The 22,890-nt window shown below is 41.9% G+C and overlaps 1 protein-coding gene across 4 annotated transcripts in view; it reads left to right on the top strand.

Annotated features, from left to right (window-relative positions):
* The window catches only part of LOC124877366 (cyclin-dependent kinase 1-like), a 110,334-nt gene extending 89,505 nt beyond the window's left edge, over positions 1-20,829 (top strand). For 3 of the 4 annotated variants that reach the window (XR_007040502.1, XM_047380487.1, XM_047380484.1), the window contains 4 exons: positions 17,700-17,740; positions 18,061-18,238; positions 18,584-18,667; positions 20,184-20,829. Coding sequence is in view for 3 of the 4 variants with exons in the window: in XM_047380487.1 (XP_047236443.1) it covers positions 17,700-17,740; positions 18,061-18,238; positions 18,584-18,667; positions 20,184-20,489 (609 nt within the window). In the remaining variant the exon portion in view is untranslated. The other variant, XM_047380485.1, reaches the window with a different exon arrangement.
* The last annotated feature ends 2,061 nt before the right edge of the window (positions 20,830-22,890 follow it).

Here is a 22,890-nt window from a genome sequence, read left to right on the forward strand (position 1 = left end):
TCATGGACTTACTTGCACACACTCACTTGCACACACACACATGCTTAAGATAAACATATGCACCCCCTCACACCACCTTCACCATTCCTGGCATGATGTTGTTTTGTAAACTTGTTGCTTCTTTGTGCTGAGGTTTTTTGCCATCTCAAACTGTATCCTGCTAAGGATAAAGTGTGAAATATGATTTTTTCCCTCTACTTACCTAATGTGGTCTCTTTTCTCATCTAGCAAGGGCAGTGCCTGTGAGTGGGCAGCAAAGCCTCGGTGACCCGTCCCCCCTTGTCTTGTGTCATGATGTATGTTTGGATGGGTTGTACTGGAATTCGGGGATCAATAAAGTATCTTTGAATTGAATTTTAATTGAATTTTAAAATGTTGCCTATGTCTGACTCCAATATGAACTATTTGCAGTTCCAAACTGACCAACATGGGCAAAAGAACAGTTGCAATGACATCACACCCTGCACGCATCCAGCAAACATGGAAGAAATAGGTGTTATAGCTTTTGTAAAGTGTCTGTCCAACGGAAGTTGTTTAATGTGTCAGAAGTTGCTGATGAGGAAACATACAAATAAAGCATAAATGAAACTATGTATTCTAGCATTTCGTAGAGCTTTTGCTACCAATTCATCACAGAGGTCTGTTTGTATGTGGGGGCGATCTAAATCCTAATTTGGCTTGAATAGAGGTGTCACTCCATGTATTAATGAGGTCCAGCATATCACTGTCTTCCCACTGTGCAGTAGAGGGTGACACGGGAGTATATTTTCTCTACTGTCCCATCCCGCTCCCACAGAAAAATGTCTTGTCCCATCCCAATCCCAGGCCAGCATAATGAAAAAAATCCTGTCCCGTCCCACTCCTGGTAAATTGACTCCCACTCCCATCCCGCTCCCATTTAGAACGACTCCCACTCCTGTGCTACTCCCATTTTTGTTTTCTTCATTTAGTCTTTTGGCAATTTCTTTGAAGAACCAGTTAGGTCCCTGTTTTTAGCTATAGTAAAGGCCAGTTAAAGTAAAAAGAATAATCATGAAGAAATAATAAAATATCAAACAAGGAAACAGACCATGCCTATCTTAGCTGAATAAACAAAATGTACTTAGTTGTATTTTACTCATTTATTAAGTGATTGTTTCCTTTGAACAATGACATCACTTTTGTGTTTCAAGTTGCTGAAACGAAATAAAAATGCACCTAGCAAGAGAACTGTTCTTGGTGAACAAAAGGGCATAAAGGCATTACCTTCACAATTTAGAAACTGTACCTCAATGGTTCACAGCCCTGGTCCTCAGGGACCCCTTCCCTGCAAGTTTTAGATGTGTGTCTGTTCCAGAACACCTGATTCAAATTCTGACATGACCTCCTATACAGGCATCAAGAATGGAGGGTCAAACTGGACAAATTTAATACAATAAAATCATCATAAAATAAATAAATATTGTGAATGTCCCATAAGTGAAGTAAATGTAACATGAAATGTGCCATTAAATTAAAGGTACCATTTATTTATTTAGTACATTATTAGAAACAATAAATGTACCATTATATCATGAAATGGACTATTATGCAATTAAATGTGCCACTGAATAATTAAGTATAATTTTAAAGACGACATGACGTAATTAGTGGTACATTTAATATTTAATGATGTATTAAATAAATTGAACATTTAATGGTACATTCAATTTTTTTCACAACATATTTATTTAATATCTTCCCTTGATGAAGCCTTTCAACGAGGTCCGCGAGAGGACATGGGGAATTTTTTCTCTTTTTGCGTTCTCACGCAATAGTCTTTGCGTTATCTTGCAATACTTTGTGGGATAGTTTCCAAACCAGATAACTGCAAAAATGAAACAAACACTACACCCGTTTTGAGATTTATTGAGTTTTATTTTGAAATCGGCCTTAAAAAAAATTATCTTCAAATCAGACTAAAAGACAGTTTTTATCCACAAGCTGTCAAACAAACTACTGAACTCTGGACCATAATACTGCACGAAACCACATCTGTGACACTTTGTTTGCATATTATTGCTGCATGATGTGTACTTTTTTTTTTTTTGCACGCCATTAGTGTTTTTGTTTTAATCGTGATTTGAACGGTTCTTCTTATCCTAAGCATTTCATCGCATTGTTGACTGCATGTTAACCTGCATATGACAAATAAACCATATCATTGACATATCAGTGCTGTTTGTTTTATGAGCAGTTTGTCATCTGTGCTGCTGTTCCAAAATGCCGAACGCAAAAGTATTGCGTGGGGACGCAAAAAAATAAAACAATTCCCCCATGTCCCTTCTCGGGCTTCGTACTTTTCCCCTCTACTGTGGCAAAGGCTCTTAAATCTTTAGTGCACATGGAGCAGTTTTGTTGGTCAGATGAGACTTGACACATGATGGTACTTTTGGTTTGACGAATGAAGATAAGCAGGGCTGATTTAATCCAGAATCTGTCATACAAGTGTCCCTTAATCACTGATGTACTTGATTATGACTAATCACGTTTTACAGCCAGCAGACTGCGTGTTAACACCGCTACATTCAACTCTCCTGAAGTTCGGTAATATTTGCGACTTTCCTGTCAGCTCTATGAGTTTAATAGATAAGTCCTTACTTCTGACTTTACGTTGCAAATCCAATTTTACCACATCCAGTTCTCCACCTGCGTTTGCTCCCTCCATCCTGAACGCAGGTGGAAAACATCGATCAGAAGCACTGTTGGCTTGTGGGTTGTGTAGTTCGTTTGACTCACATTATAGTGTATGCTTCTTGGAAAAAAACTACACAATGGCAGCGTCGATCCAAGTTTTTTTTTCTTAAAGTTTATAACAAAGTCTCAGTTTTACATTTCCAAAGACAAATGATCCTAGTTTATTTTCACTCCTATTGCTTAGCTCCCGCTCCCGTCTGCTCCCGTTCATTTTTTATCCTGTACCGTCCCAATCACGTGATCTTTACTGATGCTGTCTCCCGTCCCGTTCGTGACCTGTGGGACTCCCGAAAAAATGTCAGCCTCTACTGTGCAGTACTGTTGAAGCTGCCGTCCATCTTGCTAACTGCTATCACTTTCCCCCTTTTAAAGTTGTAACAAATGTCAATGGAAAGTGATGTCAAAGTCACGTCAAATCCGCCTTGGTTGTTCCCACTGGAGTCGCATTCAAAAAGATTAGAGATGAGTAGGATTCAGGACCATATATGGAACTCTAGGAGTGTCATGAGTATTGGAAAATGTCTGCATTCATTGTTTCATATTCAGACATGCCTATAAAACTGAACATAACTCAGTCTGAGTACAGTACCACAATATGTTATCATATACTTCTCTGAAACAATTTTCCCTAGGTGATGCTGTAAAACATTGCAGGTAAAACCATGGAAGTGTGGAGAGTAATGATTTATACACTCACAAAACAAAAACAAAATATTTGCATATTCACCATATTACATTTTTTAAACTGAACTGTATGTCAGTGCTGCCATCATTACATAAAAACAAACTGAAAGGATAACTGAAACCCAAGCAGCTCACCTTGGACAAGAGATTAGATAGACTTTAGACAGGTCTTTATTACAGAAGGACAGACAGACATACTTGCTCGTACATATGGCCTATTTATAGCAATAAAATTGATCCATTCAGAGCACCTTCTGTAAATCAAGATTTTTATAGCACACAAAATGTTGAGACCACAGATAACTGGACTGGCATCTCAGTCCTGCACCTGGAGATATCAAAATTATTTTCATTTTGATTAGCAACCAATGGCCCTTATTATAGATGAAACTTCAGGACGTTCTCATCAGAGGCTTGCCTACTTCACACAGGCTGGATTGAAATTTTTTTTTATTTTAGAATGCTACATTATTATTTTTATTATTATTAATTACAGGTTTTGTCAGGCAATCATGGTTATACATAAAAATATATATTTTTAAATATTGGCTTAACACCGCCCCCTGCTGGCCAAATTACATAACGTTTCTACTGTCAAAGCTGCTAGGCCTAAAGTGACATGTCCAGTACAGTAAAAAAAAAAAAAAAGAGACAATTTGCCCCATTACAGTTTTTTTATCGGTTATTTTTGTTACATTTAAAAGTTTCAGATAATCAAAAAATATCAGGAAAACATAACCTGAGTAAATACAAAATGCAGTTTTCCGATGATGATTTCAGATGATTTAATTTACTAAGCGAGAAAAGCTTTCCAAACCATCATGGCCCATGTGAAACAGTATTTGCCACATTTATTAAATCATGATTAGCCACATTTTTTTAGAAAGGGGTTGCGGTTTGTTTTGTAAAAATTTCTATAGGCTGCAAAGCTATTTTGACTCATCTAGAAGGTAAGAGAAGAGCCCAGAACAAAATCTAAAGCACTCCAGGTCTTACTTGCCTCAGTTAAGGTTAGTTTATGATTCACCAATAAGAAAGAGAATGGGCAAAAAAGCATAGATGGGAGAGTTCATTCGTCAAAAAGGACATTATACCAACAGTTAAGCATGGTGGTGAGAGTGTGGTCTGGTGCTGCCTCAGGACCTGGATGGCTTGCTGTAATTGATGGATCCATGAATTCTGTTGTTTACCAAAAATCTGAAAGTTGAATGTATGATTCTGGAATGGCCTAGTAAAGGTTGGGACTTAAATCCAATTGAGATACTGTGGCATGACCCTGAACAGGCCATTTATGCTTAAAAACCCTCCAGTGTGGCTGAATTAAAACAATTCTCCAAAAAAGAGTGGGCCAGAATTCCACCACGACTCATGTCAGTCATCAGAAATACTTGATGGTAGTTGATCAAGTATTGTGCTGCTAAATGTGGCACAACAGTTATTGTGTTTAGGGGACAGTTACTTTTTCACATAGGGCCAGGTTGGTTTGGTTTAGCTGTGTTCCTTAATAAACGATTGTATGATTTGAAAACAAAATTTTTTATATAATCAAGATACTGAATTAATTTCAATTCAATTTTATTTATATACCGCCAATCCACAATACTTGTCGTCTCAAGGCACTTCACAAAGAGTTTGGAATGGTGTAGGGTTGTTGGGGAGGTTAGATTAAACTACTGAGTGTTAGAGTTTGGCCATTTTAGAATAGGTTATGTGTAGGGGTACTAAGTAAAATAATAAACTGATAGTAGTAGTAACTGAAGTTTGTCCATGTAGAGCCCACTGATGGCCATTGTTATACTAAAAACCATAAGGATTGGGGTTACGTCTCTCTGTCAGACTGATTATAACCACAGGAAAAGAGAAGGGGTCGAACAGGTAGCAGAAATGGAGGGTGTGTCGTTGTTTTCGAGACAGCTTTCACCCACATACAGAAAAACGCTCAGAAGTAAGAACAGAATGTAAGGTGTTTTTATTGTCAGCAAAATAATCAGGAGCGGGGACGGGAAATGCCAAGGGTACGGGAAGAAAGGAAAAATGACTGATGAACCAAGGATAATGTAGAAAAATGACTAAAAGATCTGAGAAATTGTTTACTAAATTGTTGCTGCTTGAATCACCAGGGGTAGAGGGATTCAGGGTCTTGGCTTGCGAAGTAGAAGTTGCTCAGCTGTTCTCTCTGGCGCTATCTGAGAGGACTTGGTGAAAAGCAGAGATAGCTTGGGTGCGGGAACTTGTGTTGGAGGGTGGAACAAGGTACGCTTATTCCTTTGTCCTGAAAGAGGAGGAAGCGGGAAGCCGCCAGCTTGGTCCGTGTCCAAAAAGTACAGGTGGTTGGGAAGTCCACAAAAACGAAGATTCAATTTCCAATAGGCAGTAATCTTAATTCCCCAGAAACTTCTGGAGTGTAGTTGAGCCTCAGCAAGGTAAACAAAGCCTTAGGTTAGAAACCACTAAGGCAAACACTGTGGCATCGAAGTGCTGGCAGCCTCCCGCTTAAGTACACCTCCATGCAATCAGCAGATAGGACGCACCTGTCACCCAGAGCACCTTAGAACCTCGAGCACCAACTGAGAAACACTGAGAATGAATACAAGTACACAGTACACACACACACACACACAAATCCTGACAATGCGTTTGCACCTCAACCATAAGTGAGCCGGTTCAGGCTAAACCTGACTCCCCCTTACTCAATCCAACAGGGAGGGAAAAAGGCAGAGGTAAAAGTAATTGACGAGTGTTGTTTCCTGTTGCATTGTTTGAAAGATGGGTAACTCTAAAATGGGCTAAGTCACTTACACAAATTTGTGTATTTCAAAAATGAAGTTATGAAAACATTCCAAATAAATTTTCTGTGGTTTGAAACGGTTTTGTGCAACTTTTTTATATTGTTTTTATATTATTTTATATTGTTTGTAGTTATGCTGCTATAGGCTTAGGCTGCTGGAGGACATAATGACCACTTTCACCCTCTTCGCTACATTCTCACACTACTTTCCAATTTTGCATTATTTGCTGTTATTTCAGTTTTTTACTTTATGTTCTCTCTCTTTTCTCTTCCTAGAAGCTACACCTGGCCTGACTCTGCATCTACTTGTGACACCTTTCTGGAGAGGGGCATTGTCCAAGCTTCTGCTGGCAACAACTTAATGCTTACCTTCTACAGATGATCCACTTGGCCCTGTCTTTCAGTGTTTAACCCTTTCTCTCTCCTAGATATAGCAATTGACTGAACCTTTACAGTAACTAATTGTATGTGCTCTCTGTCTGACTCTATCCTTGAAAACTGGCTCAAAGTTTATCTGTTCTTTCTTTCTAGATGAAATGACTAAAGGAGCTACATCCACTAACATGTACTTCTCCTTCCCAAAGAAAATACTCCTGGATCAGTGCTTCTGTGTTCTTTGTGTGTCTCTGCTCTGTTCTCTCAAACCCCCAGTCAGTCGTCGCAGATTTCCGCTCAGACTGAGCCCGGTTCTGCTGGAGGTTTCTTCCTGTTAAAAGGGAGTTTTCCCTCTCCACTGTCGCTGCATGCATGCTCAGTATGGGGGATTGCTGCAAAGTCGACGCCAGTGACTGTCCACTGTCGCTACATGCTCATCCAGGAGGAGTGACTACTACAAATCTCTGACTCGATGCAATCTGCCGGGCTTCCTTAGATAGAAAAACGTTTTATCAAATTTGAATAAATAACTGAATCTGAACCATTGAACTGAAACTGTTCAATGGTTAGGATTAATTGGAATGTATGTACCTGACTTTTGTGAAGTGACTTGAGACAACATGTGTTGTAATTCGGCGCTATATAAATAAACTGAATTGGATTTAAATGAATTGAATTGAATTTCAGCATTCTCACTTATTGCATACTTCTGCATACTTTGTGCTGTTACAACCATTCAATTTTCACAATATTCAGCTCATTCAGGATATGGGGCAGATTTTTGCCTTATTGAAATGAATGGAAAATCTAAAAGTTTCTGCAAAATTCAGCAAAATGTTTGTGCTTTTTCACAGCTAACTACTTCCACCTACTTTCAGCTAGAAACTCCATTCAACTTTTAAAATATTCAAAGCCATTAGGCTACCTTCAAATAATTCAGCTTTTTAGATATGTCTGTTATGGTTCTTCTACAATAAAGATTCAAATTTTATCCATGATATTTGAGGTTTTCTATTTTACAATGTAATCCAAAGGCAGAATTCTCAGCCTGCTAGGGCGTACACTAACGTTTTGAAAAACCTGAGAAAGGACGAACAAACTCTACCAACACAAATTATATATCAAAACGAAGTATTCTCTTTCATGATTCAGAAAATTTCAACCTCATTGACATGGGACTCAGATTTCTGGCAAAACACCTCAAGGCAACACAAAGTCAGCATGCCTTGTCAATACTAAGTCTGGGCTGGTGCTTTCATTTGTGGATTGACCCAAAGTGATTGTTGAGTCACTCGAAATGGTTTCATCTGTGTCATGTTTCTCTTCGGGACGATGTCTCTTTGTAGAGCTGCGAGGATTAGTCAAATAATCAGTACTTGGACACAGTTGATTTTTTTGACTTTTTGTGGGGTATGAAAACAACCAATTAATCTGGAATGCTATTGACATATTTATCACTGAGGAAATTAATCTTTAGTTGCAGCTTTGCCTCTTTGATTGTCTCCCATTTGTAGTGTTGTTTTTGGGGGGATCTTACATTTTGCAATCTCTTATTTTACAGTGACCTGAACAACACATTTATTACATTTTTCAAATTAATAATAAAACATAAAACACTTTATTATTCATTATTATTCTTTAATTGGATGTATTTCACTTACCCATGCATTCTTTATAGCTTGCTCCTGTGGCATGGTGTAGTACAGCACTATTCCTTTTGCCATTGCTGTGATTTCAGGTTTTGATGGGTATCTGTGTGATTCCCCATCCTCTTATCCTCAGGATTGTAATCGTGTTTTGTATGAACCGACATCTGAGCTCCTTTGACATTTGGCAGTTGCGCTCTTCCCCTTTCTTCGACAGCTTAAAGTACTGTTGTATTACTTGCTCAAGTTCAGTGTCAGTGTGGAGTACATATTCTGGAAAGGATAACTTCACAACCTTTTCAGGGGTTCCATATTTAGGAAGAGTGGCCTTCATTGGAGTGGATGCCTGTTGCAAAGGTGACACATTAATGGTGGAACCGCTCACCAACTTTGAATGTTCCAGACCAGATTCCTGTACATAAAAGATAATGAACTAATCCAAAGTGAACATTAGGTTCTGATATATATTGCTGCTGCACTATATTGCCAAAAGCATTTGTCTGTGTACTTTAACATGTACATGAACTTTGGTGACAGCCTATTCTTAATCTATAGGGTCCAACCTGTTGATGATTTAAGTCAGGACTTTATGCAGGCCAGTCAGGTTTCTCTACACCAAACATTAGATACCTACAGCCTTGGAAGTGATTGAAACACATCCAAATTAATTGATTTAGTGGAGTGAACCAATACTTGAGTCTACTTTGCATCCTCAGAATCAAAACCAAACATGGAGAAGCAGCATTCTGTTCTTATGCTCCATTTATCTGAAACAAACTTCCAGAAAACTCCAAAAATGCTGAAACCCCGAGTCCCTGTGCTACACAAATAAACTTTCCTTACATAGTTTTGGCAATCTAGCATGTCAACTCAAAGTGCTACTGCCAACTTAAATAGATGGTTTGTTAAGGCTATGTCATTGAGAAACTGACATCCTCTGATGCACCATGACAAGCAATCCAGATGGCTTTTCTTCTTAAAATGTTCTCTGGTCCTGGGAAAAGATCCCCCAAGTCTTCACGAGACAGGGTGCCCATCTTTACCTCACTGATGTTTGCAGCTCTTAATGTGTTTTAAGAAAATGAAAAAGTTGTTGTCTTCCGCTTCATCCGGGACTGGGTCGTGGGGGCAGCAGACTCAGTAGAGAAATTAAGGTGTACCTCTCCCCAGAAACCTCCAGCAGCTGACACGGCACCCCAGACCATCACTGACTGTGGGTACTTGACACTGGACTTCTGGCATTTTGGCATTTCCTTCTCCCCAGTCTTCCTCCAGACTCTGGCACCTTGATTTCCGAATGACATGCAGAATTTGCTTTCATCCGAAAAAAGTACTTTGGACCACTGAGCAACAGTCCAGTGCTGCTTCTCCGTAGCCCAGGTCAGGCGCTTCTGCCGCTTTTTCTGGTTCAAAAGTGGCTTGACCTGGGGAATGCGGCACCTGTAGCCCATTTCCTGCACAAGCCTGTGCAAGGTGGCTCTGGATGTTTCTTCTCCAGACTCAGTCCACTGCTTCCGCAGGTCCCCCAAGGTCTGGAATCGGCCCTTCTCCACAATCTTCCTCAGGGTCCGGTCACCTCTTCTCGTTGTGCAGCGTTTTCTGCCACACTTTTTCCTTCCCACAGACTTCCCACCGAGGTGCCTTGATACAGCACTCTGGGAACAGCCTATTCGTTCAGAAATTTCTTTCTGTGTCTTACCCTCTTGCTTGACGGTGTCAATAGTGGCCTTCTGGACAGCAGTCAGGTCGGCAGTCTTACCCATGATTGGGGTTTTGAGTGATGAACCAGGCTGGAGTTTTAAAGGCCTCAGGAATCTTTTGCAGGTGTTTAGAGTTAACTTGTCGATTCAGATGATTAGGTTCATAGCTCGTTTAGAGACCCTTTTAATGATATGCTAATTTTGTGAGATAGGAATTTTGGGTTTTCATGAGCTGTATGCCAAAATCATCCGTATTAAGACAATAAAAGACCTGAAATATTTCAGTTAGTGTGCAATGAATCTAAAATATATGAATGTAAAATTTTCATCATGACATTATGGAAAATAATGAACTTTATCACAATATGATAATATTTTGAGAAGGACCTGTAGATGCCCGAGCCACCTCAACTGGCTCCTCTCGATGTGGAGGAACAGGGGCTCTACTCTGAGCCCCTACCGGATGGCCGAGCTCCTCGCCCTATCTCAAAGGGAGTGCCTGGTCACCCTATGGAGGAAGCTCCTTTCAGCCACTTGTATCTGGGATCTCATTCTTGCGGTCATGAACCAATGTTCATGGCCATAGGTGATGGTAGAAATGTAGACCGACCCGTAAATTGAGAGGTTTCCTTTTCAGCTCAACTCTTTCTTGACCATTGTCGGGAACCATGGCGTCAGACTTGGAGGAGCTGATCTTCATCCCAGCCGCTTCACACTTGTCTGCGAACCACCCCAGTGCATGCTGTAGGTCTTGGCTAGAGGGGGCCAGCAAGACCACATCATCTGCAAAAAGAAGGTCCCCAAACCAGACCCCCTCCGGCCATTGGTTGCACCTAGAAATCCTGACCGGTGACAAAGGGCAGCCCTGCCGGAGTCCAACATGCATGGAGAAAAGGTCTGACTTAGTGCCGGCAATGTGGGCTAAACGTCTGCTCCGCTTGTACAGAGACCGGATGGCCCCAAATAAAGGGCCCCCGACCCCATACTCCTGGAGCACTCCCCACAGGGCACCATTAGGGACACAGTCGAATGCCTTCTTGAGGTCCACAAAACACATGTGGACCAGTTGGGCAAACTCCCATGAACCCACGAGTACCCTGCAGAGGGTGTAGAGCTGGTCCAGTGTTCCACTGCCAGGCCGAAAACCGCGCTGCTCCTCCTGAAGCTGAGGTTCGACTATCAGCCGGACTCTGCTGTCAACACCCTGGGATAGGCCTTACCAGGGAGGCTGAGGAGTGTGATCCCCCCTATAGTTGGAACACACCCTCTGGTCACCCTTCTTATGAAGGGGGACCACCACCCCAGTCTGCCAGTCCAGAGGCACTGTCCCCGACCCAGACTTGAGGTACTCAGGGCAGATTACATCCACCCCTGAAGCCCTTTTTAGCTTCTCCAGGGGGAAGGAGCCTGAGCTGGTGCAGGAGGTCGAGAGATATCGATTAGAAATAGTCGGGCTCGCCTCCACGCACAGCGTGGGCTCTGGAACCCATCTCCTCAAGAGGGGCTGGACTCTCTTCTACTCTGGAGTGGCCCGCGGGGAGAGGCGGCGGGCTGGGGTGGGTTTGCTTGTTGCCCCCCAGCTCAGCCGTCTCGTGTTGGGGTTTACCCCATTGGATGAGAGGGTCGCATCCCTGCGCCTTCGGGTTGGGGAGAGGTCTCTGACTATCATTTCGGCCTACGGGCCGAGTGGTAGTGCGGAGTACTCGGCCTTCTTGGCGTCCCTGTCGGGGTTGCTGGATAGTGCCCCTCCTGGGGACGACTCCATTATTCTGCTGGGGGACTTCAACGCCCACGTGGGAAACAACAGTGACACCTGGAGAGGTGTGATCAGGAGGAATGGCCTCCCCGATCTGAATCCAAGCGGTGTTTTGTTATTGGACTTCTGTGCTAGTCACGGATTGTCCATAATGAACACCATGTTCAAACATAAGGGTGTCCATCAGTGCACTTGGCACCAGGATACCCTAGGCAGGAGGTCAATGATCGACTTTGTTGTTGTATCATCAGACCTTCGGCCGCATGTTTTGGACACTCGGGTGAAGAGAGGGGCTGAGCTGTCCACTGATCACCACCTGGTGGTGAGTTGGATCCGCTGGAGGAGGAGAAAGCCGGACAGACTTGGCAGGCCCAAGCGCATAGTGAGTGTCTGCTGGGAGCGTCTGGCGGACCCCTTGGCCAGGGATGTATTCAACTCTCATCTCCGGGAGAGCTTTGACCAGATTCCGAGGGATGTTGAAGACATAGAGTCCGAATGGACCATGTTCTCCACATCTATTATCGATTCTGCTGCCCGTAGATGCAGCCGTAAGGTCTACAGTGCCTGTCGCGGCGGCAATCCCCGAACCCGGTAGTGGACACCGGCAGTAAGGGACGCTGTCCAGCTGAAGAAGGAGTCCTATCGGCTGTGGTTGGCTTGTGGAACTCCTGAGGCGGCTGACAGGTACTGTGGGGCCAAGCGTGCCGCGGTCCGGGCGGTGGCAGAGGCAAAAAGTTGGACCTGGGAGGAGTTCGGTGAGGCCATGGAGAAGGACTACCGGTTGGCCCCGAAGCGATTCTGGCAAACCATCCAGCGCCTACGGAGGGGGAAGCAGTGCTTCGCCAACACTGTTTACAGTGGGGGTGGGGAGCTGCTGACCTCGACTGGGGATATTATCGGCCGGTGGAAGAAGTACTTCGAGGATCTCCTCAATCCTGCCATCACGCATTCCCTGGTGGAAACAGAGGCTGGGGACTCGGGGTTGGACTCTTTCATCACCCAGGCTGAAGTAACCGAGGTGGTTAAAAAGCTCCGCGGTGGCAAGGCTTCGGGGTTGGATGAGATCCGCCCTGAGTACCTCAAGTCTTTGGATGTTGTGGGGCTGTCATGGTTGGCACACCTCTTCAACACTGCGTGGGGGACGGGGACAGTGCCTTTGGATTGGCAGACTGGGGTGGTGGTCCCCTACATAAGAAGGGTGACCGGAGGGTGTGTTCCAACTACAGGGGGATTAAACTCCTCAGCCTCCCTGGTAAGGCCTACGCCAGGGTATTGGAGAGGAGAGTCCGGCCGATAGTCGAACCCCGGCTTCAGGAGGAGCAGTGTGGTTTTCGTCTCGGCCGTGGAACACTGGACCAGCTCTATACCCTCTACAGGGTACTCGAGGGTTCATGGAAGTTTGCCCAACCGGTCCACATGTGTTTTGTGGACATGGAGAAGGCATTCAACTGTGTCCCTTGTGGTGCCCTGTGGGGGGTGCTCCAGGATTATGGAATCAGGGGCCCTTTACTAGGGGCCATCCGGTCTCTGTACGAGCGGAGCAGGAGTTTGGTCCGCATTGTCGGCACTAAGTCGGACCTGTTCCCGGTGCATGTTGGACTCCGGCAGGGCTGCCCTTGTCACCGGTCCTGTTCATAACCTTTATGGACAGGATTTCTAGGCGCAGCCAAGGGCCGGAGGGGGTCTGGTTTGGGGACCAGAATATTTCGTCTCTTCTTTTTGCAGATGACGTGGTCCTGCTGGCTCCATCTAGCCAATACCTACAGCATGCACTGGGGCGGTTCGCAGCCGAGTGTGAAGCGGTTGGGATGAAGATCAACTCCTCCAAGTCCGAGGCCATGGTTCTCGACCGGAAAAGGGTGGCTTGTCCTCTTCAGGTTGGAGGGGAGTTCCTGCCTCAAGTGGAGGAGTTTAAGTATCTTGGGGTCTTGTTCACAAGTGAAGGAAGAATGGAGCGGGAGATCGACAGACGGATCGGTGCGGCTGCCACAGTAATGTGGGCACTGTGGTGAAGAGAGAGCTGAGCCGAAAAATGAAGCTCTCGATTTACCGGTCGGTCTACGTTCCTACCCTCACCTATGGCCATGAACTTTGGGTGATGACCGAAAGAACGAGATCACGGATACAAGTGGCTGAAATGAGCTTCCTCCATAGGGTGGCCGGGCACTCCCTTAGAGATATGGTGAGGAGCTCGGCCATCCGGGAGGGGATCGGAGTAGAGCCGCTGCTCCTCCACATCGAGAGGAGCCAGTTGAGGTGGCTTGGGCATCTATATCGGATGCCTCCTGGACCCGTTCCTAGCGAGGTGTTCCAGGCACGTTCCACCGGGAGGAGGCCCAGGGGACAGCCCAGGACACGCTGGAGGGACTATGTCTCTCGGCTGGCATGGGAACGCGTTGGGCTCCACACAGAGGAGCTGGAGGAGGTTTCTGGGGAGAAGTACACCTTAATTTCTGGGGAGAGGTACACCTTAGAGATATGGTGAGGAGCTCGGCCATCCGGGAGGGGCTCGGAGTAGAGCCGCTGCTCCTCCACATCGAGAGGAGCCAGTTGAGGTGGCTTGGGCATCTATATCGGATGCCTCCTGGACCCGTTCCTAGGGAGGTGTTCCAGGCACGTCCCACCGGGAGGAGGCCCAGGGGACGGCCCAGGACACGCTGGAGGGACTATGTCTCTTGGTTGGCCTGGGAACGCCTTGGGCTCCCCCCGGAGGAGCTGGAAGAGGTGTCTGGGGAGAGGGACGTCTGGGCGTCTCTGCTGAGTCTGCTGCCCCCGCGAACCGGTCCCGGATAAAGCGGAAGACGATGAGCACGAGTACGAGTACGAGGAAACATGTTTGAAATAAGTAAAATGTTGTGTGATCAACGCAACGCTCATAACACATTTTACTTCTAAGCATGCGCTGTAGAGATCTCATACCCGGAAGATAGTCATCTTTTTTATGTTAGTTTTTTCTTTTTCCTTCTCAAGCATCTATAAAAATGTGTTTTATCTCTCCTAATCACTTATCTCTTTTATCAAAATCAAGAATCTTCTTGTCGATTAATTATGTAAGAAAACTGAAAGAGAATTAAACTTAACCCCACATTCACATCTATGGTAATTTCGCTGGCAGATGTCACCATAGAAACAGCCTTTTTACAACACACAACACAACAGCCCGCTAGCATCTTAATCAACCCTTTGACCAGCAACATCCCCATATCCAAAATGATTTGGCGTTGTTTTCTATGCTACGTATGTGTGCCTTGACTCTGAGGCATCTTTGAGTCAGATTAACACAATGCACAGTCGCAGTCCTGGCTTTTGTGTGTTGTGTGGAATTGATGACTGTCCTAGTGGGTATAGAGTGTATAACTCCTTTTACTATCACATAAAGCGCATCATCTTAACATTGAGGCAGTTAAGAAGCAAGGATCGCCTTGCCACGGAGCAGGTGAAAGAACAGCCACAAATGGTTTTGTTTTTCTTCTTTTGTTATTGGTTAAAACTAGCAACTAACACACTTACAATTTTCAGTAAGTGAGTCACCTTTATTTAAAGCATTCACTTTTATTTTATGTTATCAGGAATTAATTGCACTTCCAAAGTAACTGGCCCAAAGTAACTGGCCCAAAATTGTCAAAGTTAACATTACTTTCTGAAAAAAAAAATCTTTTTCCAACATTCTTTTTCAGTCTTTTTAAAATTACCTTATTTCATTGAACAAATAAGTAATGCTAATCATTTTAACATCCAAGTGAAAACTAAAGGGTAACTGTTTTGAATCAAGAATAGAAGTTGTATTATTAGATTATCAATCACAAAGTTATGTGAGGTGGGGTCTTCATGAAGTTTGTGACAAGTAGACTTTGTTTTACTGTATTATGAACATGTATAGTTTTAACAGTCATAGACTGCCCACCCAATTTTGGAGACAAGCACAATTGTACCGCCCCAAAAATTATACTGTTGAGGAGAAAAATACTTGATTGTGAAATCTTTATCTCTCGTGCTTTTATTGTGAAAGTGGAATGCAGCGTGATGTCTTTTTTTTTTTTTTTTAACCATGTCAATTCAATACAGTTTATTTATATAGCGCCAATTCACAACACATGTTGTCTCAAGGCACTTCACAAAAGTCAGGTACATACATACCAATTAATCCTAACCATTGAACAGTACAATCAGATCCAGTTATTTATTCAAATTGGATAAAAAGATTTTCTATCTAAGGAAATCCAGCAGGTTGCATCGAGTCAGAGATTTGTATCAGTCACTCCTCCTGGATGAGCATGTAGCAACAGTGGACAGTCACTGGCGTCGACTTTGCAGCAATCCCTCATACTGAGCATGCATGCAGCGACAGTGGAGAGGAAAAACTCCCTTTTAACAGGAAGAAACCTCCAGCAGAACCAGGCTCAGTGTGAGTGGCCATCTGCCACGACTGAATGGGGGTTTGAGAGAACAGACCAGAGACACAAAAACAACACAGAAGCACTGATCCAGAAGTACTTTCTATGGGAAGGAAAAGTAAATGTTAGTGGATATAGCTCCTTTAGTTGTTTCATCTAGAAAGAAAGAACAGATAAACTTTGAGCCAGTTTTCAAGGTTAGACTCTGAAAGAGAGCACATATAATTAGTTACTGTAAAAGCTCAGTCAATTGCTATATGTAGGAGAGAGAAAGGGTTAAACACTGAAAGACAGGGCCAAGTGGATCATCTGTAGAGGGTGAGCATTAAGTTGTTGCCAGCAGTAGCTTGGACGATGCCCCTCTCCAGAAAGGTGTCACAGGTAGACACAGAGTCAGGCCAGGTGTAGCTTCTAGGAAGAGAAAAGAGAGAGAACATAAAGTTAAAAACTGAAATAACAGCAAATAATGCAAAATTGGAGAGTAGTGTGAGTATGTAGCGAAGAGGGTGAAAGTGGTCATTATGTCCTCCAGCAGCCTAAGTCTATAGTAGCATAACTAGATAGTTTCGGTTTGAGTTTATTTATTTATAGGGCCGCCGGGGAGGCCAGACCAAACCACCGAGTGCCAGAACCTGGCCACACCAGAATGTGTAGGGGCACTAAGTAAAATGATAAACTGATAAAGTTTGTCCATCTAGAGCCCACTGATGCCCATTGTTATACGAAAAGCAAAAATGATTGGGATACCTCTCTCTGTCAGACTGATTATAACCATTGGAAAAGAGAAGGGGTTATACAGGTAGCAGAAATGGAGGGTGTGTTTGCACCTCAACCATAACTGAGCCGGTTTAGGCTAAACCTGACTCCCCCTTACTCCATCCAACAGGGAGGGAGGAAGGCAGAGGTACTTCGCAACGCTTTGCTTCGTGCTTGTGCTTTGCCCATTGCAGCACGAAACTGCCCTTACGCGTTGCAAGCCATTAAAAATAATAGGTAACAGAGCGTAGCGGCCATGTTGTCATTGTGCCCATGTGGAGGGCAGTGCATAATGAAAGTACGTTTTGTGAGCAAACTCATTACGGTGAACTATTTACAAGCCTTTATCTTGTCTTGCTTCATAAGTGTGTATTTGTACTACTACATGCTATGCGCTAATGGGTTTAGTTAATTAAGTAGTCATTGTAACCATTTGGCCAGAGCAATAGGTATGGACCTTCTCGAACAATTCTGCTGTATTTTCTCTTTACTGCACCATAGTCCCACCTGTCTCCGTTGTTAATGGGTGAGGGTATATTAATCCATGTTTTTCAGTAGGACCTATTTTTTATCAATCTGTAACTTTGTGTAGTGACGTCACACGCGCATAAAGTAGACTTTTATTCAGTTGAATTTTTTAAATTGCTTGAATTGCACCGTGTATATTTTGTTTCTTTGCAAGTGGGTGCGTTATAGTAATTCATGAGCAATGTGTGAAACTACCCTGATGCCCTTATATTGAGAGAGCTTTGTATTGCATATGCCTAAAGCTAAAAATATGTAACAATATTACATTCTATTGGATCACATGGTAATACAATAGACAATGTATTAGGCAATATGCCCACATTACGAAGAAATATTAAAATTGTCTTTTTATTTTAGCTTCTTGTGACAGGTCTTTCTGGAACAGTGAAGCTGGACAGGTATGTTTGTTTTTTTATCATTGTCACACGTTTTTGGTCGGATGTAAATGGAAGCTGAGGGTTAGACCTCTCTTATAGATAATATAGATACTTGCACTGTCCCAAACAAATAATATTGTCAATGTTGTAATGTATTCATAAACACACAATTTAGTCATATTTCAGTAAACACACACATAGAAAGGTACAAATGTGGCTTGATGAAGAGCCATTTATCTCCACTACAAAATAATATTTGCCATGTTAATGTTGGTTAAAACAATGACACTATCAGTGAAGCACGCTGTAATTCTTTGATTATTTCCTTAATTTCTGCGCAGTTACAGCTGCCATTATTCAATGAATAACAGTGAAATGAAGAAAAGAAAAATTGACTGGAAGCTAGTTGACAAAATGAGGGACAATACTTACTCTTTGCGGAGGAAGGAGATCGTAAAAGATGAGCCACTGGTCGCACAAGTTCAAGAAAGGTGCCCTGCCTTGTTCTTCGTACCTCAGGTGTGTTGAATGGATTGCACAGTATTGTTGAAAGAATTGTTTAAAAGTGCGCTTTGATGGAGTTTTCTTTTTTGTGCCTTGACCCCCATCCGTTTATGCAGATTGAATCAGAATTTGCTCGCCTCACATCGGTAAACCTGAAAGAAGTCTTCTTCTCTGGGCTTGACCAGTACCTGGACAGGTTCCTTGAGCTTTTCAAAGCCAAGAGTGGATTGCCAGAACTAACCAAGCTTACAAGAGCTCTTGATCCTAAGATGAAGATTTTTCTGACAGGGGGAAATAATAATTTCCACCGTTAATTTTATTAACGTGAGAAATGTTTGTACTTTTTGTTCTGTTTTTTAGAACTCTACTCACACAAAAAGAACCATTCTTCTGTTAGGCCTTTCTCATTTCCTCAGAGATGATGCCTTGGCCAAGACTGTGGAGGTAGGTAAATCACTACTATCTGGCATTTTCATATTATACACACATACAATCATGGAAAAGTCATAAGACCACCCTTGTTTTTTTCAGTTTCTTGTTCATTTTAATGCGGTACACCTAAAGGTATATCACGTGAAGATTACAATTCCTGGGGTAATGTGTACCCCCCCCGTATACAATTAGGCTTAAACATGTCAAATAGGAAAGTAGTATGGAATCAGCTGCATCTTTTGTGGTGTTTATTATATTCTTCAGGTGATAAATCTTTAGTGGTACCAGCATTAAAATGAACAAGAACAAAAAACAAGGGTGGTCTAATCATTTTCTCAAATAGGAGTTACCTGCTATCGCCTTGTCACGGGTGACGGCTTTGGTTGGGGTTGTTAATGTGTAATTCCAGTGTAATCAGTGGTTCCCAGAGCTCTAATAAAGATTATATTTCCAGGGTGTCTGCAGGGTCTTAAAAAGTACTACAAGTTAATAAACTGATTTCAGGACAATTAAGACCATAAAAAAAGTATGAACGTGTTCAATTTTGCACTACCGTATTTTACCGTATAAGTCACAACAGTAATAAAAATGTGTCATGAAGAGGGAAAAAACATATGTCGCATTTTGACATTTTTTTTCACAAAATCCACAAAGTCCAAGAACAAACAATCTGGAAAGTCAAGTTAATCAACTACCCAATAGAACACAACAACAGACTGAGTAGGTGTTCGCTATGATAACTTGTGTTAATGTCAAACATTAAGTTATCAAACTACACAATAGCATAAAGAGCATACCTGGGAGGCAGAATAGGCTAAATTAACATAGCAAGACAGCGAGTCCAGTTAGCTACCTGTAAGCAAGTTTGCCAAGCTCCCGATCACATTGAACATCACTGAATCCATTAAATCCTTCATCCTCTGTGTTGCTTCTGAACAACTCCGCCAACTTCAGAGGAATCGCCTTCTCCTCTTCTGCAGAATATTATTTTCTTTTTGGGGGCATTTTGTTCAGTCTCTCTCTCAGTTGTCTTTAAATTAATGTTTCGGTTAATTTTTCAGTGGTACAGGAGCAGCATATACCATATCGGTAGTTGTCACCCACTTATGCCTCTGTTCCACTGGATGCGGAAGCGTTCGCAGAAACGCTTCACTCTGTTCACTCTGACTGCTCATTGTGACACCTTTGTGTTTATCTAACGCTGTACACAGCAGTTCCTCATGACACTGACTGTGCCCCTTTGGTGCCCCGCTCATTTTCCCCCAGGGTCCTCCAAGCAACATTGATACTGGCTCCAATTTTCAAACTTCAAATCTGGCCGAAGTTGGGGGGTATAATTGTACAGTAAAAAATAAATAAATCTGTTAGTAACATTTGTTTATTAAAATATTTATTTCAAACATTTTTCTTGTAATCTGTATACATTTTATTGGTGTAAAAATGTAAACGTGCTTGTCCTTGATGTCATGAATTCAATTTACAACTAGTGACCAACAATACTTTATTTGACAACTCGTTATTTTTGCAGGCTACTGAAGATGAAGGGGTTTTCTGCAAAGGGATGAAAGTTGGTCCAGTGATGGTGAAAGATGGAGAAGAGATCGTTGACGTGTCTGTGGTCTTGGAGGAAGCGGTGGTCCTGACTGATCTTAAGGACATCCCAAGTGCTGTTGCCATGCTCATGGGTCTGCTCTACTGTCTGAACATAGACTACCCTAAAAATCAGAAATACGCCTTTGAGGTGATTCAGAAGGTGTTCATGAACATTGGCGGAGGGCAGTGTTCATCCCTTGTTCATGGCCTGAGAAACAGACTTTTGCGGAAGACAATGTAAAACCTCAGTTGAGTTCGGATCTTTATTGTGGAATGTGGCTGATTCAGTTTTTTCAGATTTTCAGCATTGAATTAGATTAAGATTGTTAAATGGCTCATTACAAATATTCAAATACAAGGATAATGATAGTGGTATACAATATGTTGTAGTGTTACTTTAGATTTAGATTTAAAAAAAACATTGCTTATGAATATTTGAGCCATTTTGATAGGCTTGGTTGAACTGTAGGCTGCTATGGCCTGTTTGAGGTCCTTCTTTCTGAAGAATGTTTTTTTACTTCAGACTAAATTGTCCTAAGCTTCAAAGTGGTTTATTCCATGCATGACAAATAATTAATAAAAGTTGCTCATTTAAAAAAATCATTTTTGAGCAAGCTTCATTGATTTTTATTATGGGGTAATGGGGGTAGATGCTGTATTATGGGGTAATGGGGGTAGATGCTGATTTCATGTCAATGTCTATATCTCAATTGACTTAATTGGCAAATGTTTAAGATGAATCAGATTTAAGAGTTAAAACAACTAATTGAAGTAGTTACATCAAGTAATGAATTTCTATTGATTTAATTCACAGAAATATTGAAGATGAAATATATATCAGTGTTTAAACAACTAGTTTAACTAGCTAAATCAACTACAAAGGTTTAATTAGTTCAATTAAGACAAATAGTTAAGATAAAATGCATTTTCTAGCACAAATGACTACATCAAGCATTTATGTTAAAGTATTAATGCAGATTAGCTCAACTCAAAGAAGAGTTTAAATTGATTGAAATTGGCATGTTCTGTTAACAATCTTTGACAGTTTAGTAAACTAACAACATTGAGTCAACTATACTGTACACTTTTACTGGACTTAATCTAAAATTTTGAGGCAGCCCTTGGAATTGTTTTTTTTTTTTTTTTGAGTTAAAACAACATGTTACATTTTACAGTGAATAGGAACCATCAATAAACCTGCAGTCTGAGAACGAAGTGCTTTGTTAGGGACATATGGAACAATCATTAAGGGCTTTATATGTGAGGAGGAGAAGTTTAAATTCTATTCTGGATTTAACAGGGAGCCAATGAAGGGAAGCTAAAATAGGAGAAATATGATCTATCTTTTTAATTTTCATCAGAACTCTTGTTGCAGCATTTTGAATCAGCTGAAGGCTTTTAACTGCATTTTGTGGACATCCTGATAGTAAAGAATTACAATAGTCCAGCCTTGTAACAAATGCATGGACTAGTTTTTCAGCGTCACTCCTGGATAAGATATTTCTAATTTTGGCAATGTTCCGGAGCTGAAAGAAGGAAATCCTAGAAACCTGTTTAATATGGGATTTAAATGACATGTCCTGGTCAAAAATAACACCAAGGTTTTTTACTTTATTACCGGAGGTCAATTTAATGCCATCCAGGTTAAGTGATTGACTAAGCAATTTCTTTTTTAAAGACTCCGGTCCAAAGACGACAACTTCTGTCTTGTCTGAATTTAGAAGCAAAAAATTTTAAGTCATCCAAGTTTTTATGTCTTCAAGACATGCTTGTAGTCTAACTGGTTGGGTTCATCAGGATTTATGGATAAGTAAAGCTGAGTATCATCAGTAAAAATTTGTTCTATGCTGCCTGATAATTTGACCTATTGGTCAAATTATCTATGCTGGCTGATAATTTGACTTATTGGAAGCATATATATTGTAAAGAGAATTGGCCCAAGTACTGAACCCTGGAGTTTAAAGATTATTTATCATTTACATGAACAAACTGGAGTCTGTTAGACAAATAAGATTTAAACCAGCCTAGCGCTGTTCCCCTGATCCCTACAGCATATTCCAGCCTTTCTAAGAGAATATTATGATCGACTCTATCAAATGCAGAACTGAGATCTAACAGGACAAGTACAGACACAAGTCCATTATCTAAGGCCATAAGAATATCAATAGTGACTTTCAGCAGAGCTGTTTCAGTTCTATGATGAGCTCTGAAGTCTGACTGAAACTCTTCAAACAGGTCATTGCTGTGTAAATGCTCACACATTTTATTAGCAACTATTTTCTAAAGAATTTTAGATAAGAATGGAAGATTGGATATAGGTCTGTAATTTTTCAAGTCATCTTGATCAAGCGAAGGTTTCTTAAGTAAATGTTTAATTACAGCTACCTTAAAAGCTGGTTGTACATATCAATTTACTAAGGATAGATTAATCATATCTAAAATGGGGCTGGTGATCAGAGGAAACACTTTTTTAAATAATTTGGTTGGTGTTAGGTATTATTTAGTCAACTCAGAGGTAAGGAACGACACAGATGTACTTGCAGCAAGGGTAGCTCACACTTTGCAGTGCAAATCTACAAAGCATTAACACCCCTCTCTCTTTATTTATAACATGCTGGTTCACACATAGTTCAACAAACATT

Source organism: Girardinichthys multiradiatus, chromosome 12 (assembly GCF_021462225.1).
Source record: "Girardinichthys multiradiatus isolate DD_20200921_A chromosome 12, DD_fGirMul_XY1, whole genome shotgun sequence".
NCBI classification, from domain to species: Eukaryota; Metazoa; Chordata; class Actinopteri; order Cyprinodontiformes; family Goodeidae; genus Girardinichthys; species Girardinichthys multiradiatus.